At 38.4% G+C, this 9793-nt stretch overlaps 2 protein-coding genes across 3 annotated transcripts in view; one reads left to right on the top strand and one right to left on the bottom strand.

Annotated features, from left to right (window-relative positions):
* Window positions 1-1099, top strand: part of tpk2 (thiamin pyrophosphokinase 2) — a 3829-nt gene extending 2730 nt beyond the window's left edge. The window contains exons 7-8 of the mRNA XM_014024772.1: window positions 314-410; window positions 496-1099. Coding sequence (XP_013880226.1) covers window positions 314-410; window positions 496-542 — 144 coding nt within the window. The 3' untranslated portion in view covers window positions 543-1099. The remainder of the gene's footprint in view (window positions 1-313; window positions 411-495) is intronic.
* Window positions 1100-1101: 2 nt separating this feature from the next.
* LOC106529366 (transforming protein RhoA) lies at window positions 1102-9579 on the bottom strand. Of its 2 annotated transcripts, none has more exons than XM_014024773.1 (5): window positions 9512-9579; window positions 7754-7909; window positions 4573-4693; window positions 4363-4493; window positions 1102-2932 (listed from the first exon to the last, which is right to left on the bottom strand). In XM_014024773.1, exons 2-5 carry the CDS (start codon window positions 7907-7909, stop codon window positions 2759-2761), a joined length of 582 nt encoding a protein of 193 aa, XP_013880227.1. In that variant the 5' UTR covers window positions 9512-9579; the 3' UTR covers window positions 1102-2758. The 2 variants fall into 2 exon arrangements, with proteins under 2 accessions (XP_013880227.1, XP_013880228.1); XM_014024774.1 differs by lacking the exon at window positions 9512-9579 and adding an exon at window positions 9400-9482.
* Window positions 9580-9793: the final 214 nt, after the last annotated feature.

The following is a 9793-nucleotide window of genomic DNA, read 5'->3' as shown; positions in this document are numbered from 1 at the left end:
AAATAAATTATAGCAGAGGAAGTTCTCTGCACATAAAAAAATACTGTTTTTGTAATCAAACTGACAAGTTTCTCCAGTTTTTTTATGTTTAGCAGTTAGCATTAGCCTCCAATATTTTTTTTTTATCGTTTTAGCAGTTAGCATTAGATTCTCGTGTAGAGGATTAGTGGTTAGTGAAGCTAACTTTTCAGTTAGCTGTGCCCACCACTGGTGTTTTGCTTTTTTTTAGCTTGAGTTTCAGCTACTTCAGCAGTCATTCAGTGTTCTCTGGTTCTCTGAATCGGTTCCTTCAGTTCACTTTGTCTTGTTTCAGGTGAAGGAACTTCTGGCCGGTGACGACTTCAAACCCAACTCTGCCATGGTGGTCTTAGACTTCCTCATCAGACACTCCATCATCGAGCCAGATACTGGTCTGTGCTTTCTGGCACGTTTTCAGCTGATGGAGTCCTGAACATTTCGGCTGATGTTTGTTTTTTGGTTGTTGTTTTTTTTCAGAGCCGTTCTATCAGGACTTCCTGGCAGGACTCCATCAAACTTTATAGTCAACAGAAACTTTGTGGTTCACGCTGATCCCTGATGGGGGACGGACCGAGTCCTGGAGGATCACAWGATGAAGACGAGCCGGGTGTCGGGTTCAGGAGGAAGAATCTTTTGCTCTAAAACAGGACAGAGACTCTAAAGCTACGTTTATGACCTGCAGGCGATCACCTGCCTGTATCTGTGCTCATGTTTGTCTGTTAGCAAAATATCTCACAGACTACTGGACGGATTAATGAAGCGTTCATAAAGTCATCGCTGGATGTTCGGCTACAACTGACCAAAGTTTGGAGTCAACCTGATTCAAGATGGCCGCCACAGCTAACTGATACAGTATTAGCCAACATAAAAATGGCTACAGCTCAGTCATACTTTCAGACGCTAAGCTAAAATTTAGCAGGTAGTAGCCGAAGGTCATCTCCAACACATTTGTGAGCGATCTCAGAAAACAGAAAGATGATTTTAGTCTAAAACTCTGGAACAAAAGGCGGCGGGTGATATGCTAAAATTGTTTGTGTTAAACTTCAGCTGAAAGAAATTAATTAAAAAAAATTAAAAACAAGATTTTTTTTTAATTCTGATGAATTTATTTTTTCAGAATACAATAAAACTGCAGAAATCTGAAGAAAAGTTTGTATATAAAAGATTATTTCTCTTATAAATCCCTCAGGAAGCTGCTCGCACGACGACACTGACCTAAAGTTTAAACTTTGTGCAAATAAAACAAAGAGAAGCCAGTAGAATATCACATCCAGTAACAGAAACAAGAAGAGGCGTTAACATGCAGACGGGGGAGGGAGGTTAAAATTAAACAAATTTACTGTAAATGATTAAAACATAAAAGCTGATTTTAAATATGAGCAGAGCCACAAACAGCAGGTTTCTAATTCAGAAAGAACAAAATGATTCACTAAAAACAAATCCTCTCCTTTAATTTTGCTTTTTTTAATTTAAATTCTTTAAMGCTCCTGAAGCGTTTAAGCAGAAATTTATATAGGAAAGAAAAAAAATGATAAAAAAAAAAGGTTTTGTACATTTTACTCAAACAGGAGCAGATCAGGAAACATTTATATATTTTAACTCGTTTAATCTCTCGTTAATATTTACTTGTAAATAGTTCACGTAAAATAAAACTAATTACTGTTTCCCTTTATGTATAAATACACAAATCTCTCCAGTAACTGCAGAACATCTGCGTTTGATCCTGAAAACTTTTCATTCTAATTTAATCCTGTTTCTGTGAGATTACAGGAGCGTGTGAGGCGTTCAGGGGTTAGTGGGAAATTCTAGTTGCAGAAATTATTTGATCAGTTTAATTCGTAAATAAAAACGTTAAATATTCAGCCCTTCTTGCTTCAGATTTTCCTTTCGGTGATCCAGACGTTCCTCAGATCTTTAAACTTTTCTGGATTATCTTGTTTTTCACCCGGTTTCAGTTCAGATTACAGAAAGTTTGGCTCCTCTAAGGTAAATTAAAAGAAATAAGGGCTGGATTAAGACTTTAGCACTCTGAAGTTGTTAACTTTTGAAACTATTATAACTGATCTCCAGACAGAAATTAAACAAACTGATGTTATTGATTTATAAAAAGAAGAAAAATAGGTCCTCATAAAGCAGAATTAAAGGGACAGTTCAGATTATTTGAAGTGGGGTTCTGTGGGAAGTTTTCTGACCGGATCATCATCATTTTGTTGGAACGATCCTTTAATTTGAGGTCGGTGATGCTGCAATCTTTTTGTCGGTTTAATTTTAAATTGTGGGGGCGGGGTTTACTGCAGACCGCGGCCCTCCAGGTCAGAATAATCTGGGCGGCACGCAGTCGTACGCTGACAGAACAGATGTTAGAAACACAGGAATGTTTAAACTCCAAGAGTTATCTACAGCAGGTAAGATGTTTACTGTTCAGAACTGAACCCGTGTTGAACTAACTGAACTATCTCCTTTAAAGAAAAAAAACGTGTTTTCAGRATGTTTACAGCTGAGTTTTCCTGCTGATGCTCTCTGATGTGAAGCGTAAAGATTTATCAACGAGACCACCCCCCTCCCCCCCACACTATTTTAAAATATTTCAACGTCTAAATATATTTTCTCCCTTTCCTGTTGGTTATTTTATCTGATGGCCTGCTCTGAATTAGTTCCGCTCTTCCCCGTCATGCTGAAGAAAACCTGCCGGCTGCGGTGATGAACCAGGAGGAATGTTTTGAGTCTGGCTCCAGACCCTCTATAGCAGGCTGCAGCCGCCCTTCTTGCCTCGCTTCTTGGCCTGCAGCGCCGCCCTGGTGGCCATCTCGAACACCTCCCGCACGCCGTCCTTCGTCTTGGCCGAGCACTCCAGGTAACCGAAGGCRTTGATCCGGTTGGCCATGTCCCTCGCCTCCTCGGACTTCACTGGTTCCTGTTGGGACGGAGGGCGTGAGGAAACGCTACATTACCTTATAAGTATTAGCTCAGCGCTACACATTCTCTCATCACTGAGGTCCTCCATCCACATGACAGAGAGGGGATCACAAAAATGACTCAGCCTGCAACTGAAAATATGGATGGAGGACAACAGGTTAGCTTGTTTGTCGCGCTAGCGCCGAGCTAATGCATATATGGTAATATAGCATCGGGGCTAACGCTAAAGCTAACCGGCTAAGCTGAGGTTCTTCTTCCATGAAGCAGCTCTGTTGTCCTCCATCCATATTTTCAGTTCCAGGCTGAGTCATTTCTACCTTCTCCTCTCTGTCAACGCTCTCTGGTTTCATTTAAAAGAGTCGATCTTCAGATATTGTCCAAGATTAACCTTCAGGGTGGATATAGCTCGCTAGCAGCCTCGCACCGAGGACCTATCCACATCATCAAACTCAAGTCACTAGATTACATCATCACCTAATATGTTTGACATTAATTGTGATCTGATCTACAGGAGAGATGTTAAGGAGTGATAAAAAACACTAAATATGTTTAAAACTGCATTAATGAAATAGAAATAATTTTAATAATAATCCACATTGCATATATTAAATTAGTGATAATCTTAAATTTAATCTGCAGACTGTTAGATTTCATGAGGCACAGGGAGGACGAGGTGAAGCAGGTCTGTGAGTCAAACACAGCTGAGTCCACAGATTTATTTTACCAAGACATCAGAGAAAAACGTTACAGTAAATATTATATCGTGAGATTATCGTAAATGCGATTAATGGTTCAGCCCTAGTTAGAACATGGTTTTTCACACATTTCTACTTGTCGGAGTGAACAGTTGCAGTCAGATGGTTTCATACAGCAGTTTTCCTCTGCAGTAAGAGAGGAAAACGTCTCCACGGTCTCTGTTATCTTTAAATTCTGCAGAGTCAGCTGTAACGTTACTGATTCATTGGTTTCTGTTGTTTTGCTCCAGATGACTTGTTGTCAGAAGCTAACGTTAGCATGAACATCAACCAGATGTAAACATACGGCAAGCCAGGAGTGACAAAATATAGAAAAACACCTCAGCTTCATCACACACAAGACACCATGGAGGAAAATCTATCGTGACCTATGGATCCATTTTACTAAATTTAAATGTAATCGATCCAAGATTTTCCCCAGCCCTGGTTATGATGAAAAAACCAGATTGGAGGATTTCTCATCATTTGAAAAATATGAAATGAAAGGCAGCTTGACACTTTTTTGCCGTTTTCCTGCTCGTTTGGTTATTTGTCGTCGTGTGAGCCACAACGAGYGCTTTATTGTCGTATTTAGATGAGGTAAGCGAGTGGTCCCACGCCTCCCACCCTCCCTGCTGGAATCTGGAGCACGGCACGTGAGCGAGTCCGAACTCGTGCAGGAAGCTTCCCTCACCTGTTTCATCTTGGCCAGCTCTCTGCGGGTGTGCTCRTCATTTCGCAGGTCTTTCTTGTTCCCCACCAGGATGATGGGCACGTTGGGGCAGAAGTGCTTCACCTCCGGAGTCCATTTCTCAGGAATATTCTCTGTGGAACACGAGGACACAAGTGAGCGCGGAGCACAGTCGGTGTTTCTTTGGGAAAAAGAAGGCAGGCGAGGTCAAACCTAAGCTGTCGGGGCTGTCGATGGAGAAACACATGAGGATGACGTCTGTGTCTGGGTAGGAGAGGGGCCTGAGGCGGTCGTAGTCCTCCTGACCCGCCGTGTCCCACAGAGCCAGCTCCACCTGACAGGAAACAACAAGCACGAGCCTTAGATCTGTTATTTTACAGCCTGCTCTGTAGGGCTGAATACTAAGACCTGAGGATCTCAGATCTTCTGTTTGTTGTCCTCATTCTTTATTTACTACAAAACAAAATGTCTGAAGGCTTCATGTGAACACAGTGACTCAAAGAAATGGAGAAACAGATTTTTATCACAGTCTGAACCTGACAAATCTGACCCAGGTCTTTGTCACATGTGGTCCTAAATCAGCTCCATATCAGGTGTTTTTCTAAGTGATCTCAGGTCACAATGCTAACAATGCTACCAACTTTAAAACCACGCTTCTTGACAATAAATCTTATAGATGCATCTGATTGACAGTAGGGCTGCCACAAACGATTATTTTTATAATCGATTAATCACTGATTATTTATTCAATTAGTCGACTAATCAGATCATACGTTAATTGAATATAAAACATACAGCTTATCACACCAGAATGCAGCTGCTATTATATAACCATGGTTAGAKTTTAGCTATATGCTAACTAAAAATAATAGCTGTGGAAGGTAAGTTCTGCTCTGCAGATATTACACAGGTTTCTCTTTCATTTTCTTMAAATGATCCCACACTTTGAGCTCTGTTGTCAGGTAGCCATGATACCAGAGCCTGTCTGTATAATGTCTTGTGACGTCCACGGCCTACCCCAGTTACCACTACTGTGCATGTGTGTCAASGACAGAAAGGCAGAYGTGGCAGTGGAAGGTGTCAAAGCAGTTTGGAGAGAAAAACAAGGTGAACAAAAAAAGAAAAGGATTAATCGATTATTAAATTAGTCATCRATTATTTTAATAATCGATTAGTCGTCGATTAATCGTGGCAGCCCTAATTGACAGCAGCAAAATAAGCAGTTTGAGAGAAGTTTATGCTAAATTTTCATGTGAGCAACAAACRTACTCCGCTCTCCACTACAGTTTAAAGCAAGTTAAATTTAAGACTTTTTAATGCCAAGTGAAATTAAATTTAAGACCAATTTCATAATAAACACAAATGACAAAAAATAAAAACTGGCAGAAACTCATGAATCAAAGTATTTTTGGTATTCAAATATTGCTAATAGACCAATTGTTTTTATCCATATATAATTATAGCAGAAACCTTCTTAGCAGTCAGTTTTAAACTTTATTTGATTTCAGGAAATCCTCCAACAACCCAAAATTTGGAGATTTAGGGTGTATTCAGACCAGGAAAGTCTTTTGGTCCAATTGTTGGGTCCGGACCAAAAATGGGACGTTTTTTTTTTACGTTTGGTGCGGTTTGCATTCACATTGTGCTTTTTTGCAAACGAACTATAACTTGTAAACAAAGCCACGAGGCTGACGATCATTGCTCCTATTGGACAAAAAAAGGACGGGGGCGGGACTGAGCCACAGACAGAAGAAAACAAGGAAGTCCTGCATGCTGCGGTTCTGATGCGCACATTTATGCTGATAGTACAACTGCAATAGCATTTAAAATGTCAGAACAGCTAATTTAATGGTGGTTCTGTGATGATATTCTAATTTTGGAGCGGCGTCAGTAAATGTGTCCCACAACCCAAAGGAGACGAGGTGCTCTGCGTGTTCTGACCCACAACATGCTGCAGCAGAGCTGCTAACAGGAGACGATGAAACAGGTATGTTTTCAGTTTATTTAGCTCAGCAACGATGGCCTGTGAAGTCCAAAAAGATGCATGTTTAATGCAGTTGGTTCGGTTAGAGTCCGGTCTGTATTCACACCAGAAGAGAACTGAAGTGAACCGCACCAGAGTTCGTTTGGAACCGGACCGAGACCACCTCAAAAAGCAGGTCTCGGTCCGGTTGTTTGATCCGCACCAGAGTTCACATGAGTGTATTCACACCTGCACAAAAGGTCCGGACCAACGCTGGAAACAAACTCTGGTTCGTTTAAAGCGGAGCAAATTATCAGGTCTGAATACGACCTTAGGACCCACAGTGGGGTCTCAACTAGGGATGCAAACAATTAATCAACTTACGGATTATGTTTCTAGTTTGTTTTTGAGTTAATATTTATCTTAAAATATTACCCTGTGTTTAAATTATAGTGTTTTATCTTCAGGATGGATTAAGTGTTTGACTTATTTAATTCTTTCATTGTTTTTCCAACTAGTCATTTAACAAATTCCTGTTTTGTTATATTTTATAAATATGTCAAAGTTTGATAATGTGAGAGAAATTCACAATTTTCTCTTCAGTCAGTCAGTGTTTACTCACACAGCTGGCACAATGAATGGTTAAAATAACACTGTACTTTTTTTATTCATCATGTAGAAAATTAGCCCTTCATGTTATAGAAAGACTCTTGATTAAAGAGAAATGTCAGGTTTTTAGGAAAAAGGCCATTTATCAATTAATTGTTTTTCGATCGATAAGATCAATCAACTTTAGATTAATACATAAATCAATAACTTGCATCCCTAGTCTTAACCCCAATTTGCTGTAGATGAAACCTTAAAGTGACACCAATGTTTTGAAAGTGAATGCATTTTTGGAAAGACAACATTAACATGTTACAAAACAAATTTCATGTTGCTCAGATGAACAGTTGTTGAGATATTTACATGTGAAATAACAGGAAGTGATGTCAAAGGAGAATGTCAGCATGTGAGTATTTAAAAATATAATTTTTACCAATTATTTTAATAATTGAGATGAATTACAATCATCCTGTTTACAATGTCTTCACATTTTTAAGACTTCTGAAAGATTGATTTAAGACATTTAAAGCTAATTAAGACCTTATTTTTGGATTGATGACTTCTAAGACTTTTTAAGGATCTGCAGGATCCCTGGCTCTACTGCTCATCCCACAAATGCGTGATCCTTACAAATGTGGCACCAATTAAAAGAGAAATTAACAGACTTCACAACTGTCTGAGATTTATTGTCAAGAATTGTTACAACAAATAAATAATCTATCAAATACTCATTTAGTGCTAATTTTATTGTATTTTTTTTTCTTCGGGTTTGACACTTCTCTTATTTTAGAAACAGAAAAGGCTGAAAACGAGACATCCTCTCACCTGTTTACCGTCTACCTCGATGTCTGCCACGTAGTTTTCAAAGACGGTGGGGACGTAGACCTCAGGGAACTGGTCTTTGCTGAAGACGATGAGGAGACAGGTCTTTCCACAGGCTCCATCGCCCACGATCACCAGCTTCTTTCTGATCGCAGCCATCTGGAGGACAACACAGATGTTTACCTTTAAACAACAAACAATCCTCCCCGCACCACAACTTTAAACAGAGTTCAGGGATGACGTGAAAGTAGAGACACAAAATAACCACGCAGGAAGTAAATTAGCTTCTCATGTTTTTAGGATTTTAAGACGAGTTTCTTTGAGCTGTGAGTGAATCGATGATACGCTCCGCAGATTTCATCACAAGTTTCCAGCTTTGGTGTTTGGCAACAGTGATTTTGCAGCTTCCTGTCTTCTCTTCCGTCTTCCTGTTTCTTCTCTAAACGAACCTCCAGATTAAAGCTGACCGACCAAAACATGCTGATGTTGTGCAAAACGTTGAACCATGAGATCACAAGTTTTCTGTTCAATCGTACACGAAAACACAAAAATCATGTAGACGTCAGAGTCCAAACGTCTGAGTTTTACTTTGTTAAAAAAAAGACACATATAAACTGAAAGCTTTTTAATAAAGATATAGTTTTGTGTAAATGTCTTACTTTATATTTTGCTTCCAAAAGCCAAATTTCTGTCAAGTTTAAACTTATTTCTAAATTTGTTCTTATAGCTTTACATCATCCTTCCCAGTTTAAATACGAAGAATTGCTTTTATTCATCCAGACATATTATTATTATAAAGATATGAAAATAAAGTCTTAGAAAATGTTTAAAATAGAGACAATTCRGGATTAAATTGTTGAAATGTTAGAAAACCTTGACAAATCTGGAGATCACAAGAAACTCTACAACTTGGCAGCAAAATATAAAAAAAATTATAATGACAGAAAACATAAAAATATAAAGAAATATAATAACGGAAAACAAAAATATAAAAGAATTTAAAGAAATGAGGGAATGATGAAAAATATTTCACCTACTAAGTTTTTAAACATCCAGAATTAGTATAAATAAAAATAAATATGAAATTTGTTTCTTACCATACATCACAAAAATAACTCATGTTCCTCTGAATCTCATAGGAATACTTAAAATAAAAATATATTTCTATAAAGCTACAAGCTTCAATGAAAAATGTTTATTTTAGATAAATTCTCCAAATGTTTAACTTCAACAGTAATGACAGTCCTCTTGTAAACTTTTATATAAACTAATAAACGTTTTACTGGAAAAAATAGGTCGGTGTAATTAGTTTAAAGGAGATTATTACGTCAATAAAATCGAAACTTTACGTTTAAACTTTACGGTTTTCTTGCCTGTCGGAAAATGAAGTAAAGTTACGTTTTCTTCAGCTGCGTTTCTCTTTTTTTTTAGCTCATGTGTGAAGGATAGTAACAACTATCAGCTAAACATTTAAGAATTTACAAAACACTCGCATGTGACTTTTGTTTTACGTATATTACAGTTTAACAGATTTTACGGAAGTGATGGCTAACTTAGCCTAGCTCATCACAGGCAGTTAGCATTAGCGTGCTAACTTTGCTTAGTTTTCTAGGAACAACTGGCACTTTTATCAAGCCGAAACAAACCACCTCAAACTCGCCCGGATCTCACATCATTACCGCCACACAAAACAAGCTCAACAACAGACAGAGACGTGTTGTAATTTGAGGAGAAAACGATCTTTAAGAAACAGACACTCGCCTTTTCTTTTAGTTTTCCTGTCGGAGCCTAGAGTCCCGCCCCGGAGAGTGCGTGACGTAAACGCCCGCCTCCGGTTAACGCTTTCAGCCAATGAGACGCAGGGAGATTTTGAGTGACAGAAAACTGGCCAATCAACAAAAAGAATGAGYTATTACCAAGTTTATCTGACCCAAAACAATATTTATTTATTTTATTAATTCGTTTATTAATTTATTTATACATTGCAACAATCTCAAACTTATGGAAGCCCATTTCCGCCACCCTGATAAAAAAAATAAAACT

The sequence above is a fragment of the Austrofundulus limnaeus genome, unplaced genomic scaffold, assembly GCF_001266775.1.
Source record: "Austrofundulus limnaeus strain Quisiro unplaced genomic scaffold, Austrofundulus_limnaeus-1.0 Scaffold438, whole genome shotgun sequence".
NCBI classification, from domain to species: domain Eukaryota; kingdom Metazoa; phylum Chordata; class Actinopteri; order Cyprinodontiformes; family Rivulidae; genus Austrofundulus; species Austrofundulus limnaeus.
This window is presented reverse-complemented; position numbering and strand designations above follow the sequence as displayed.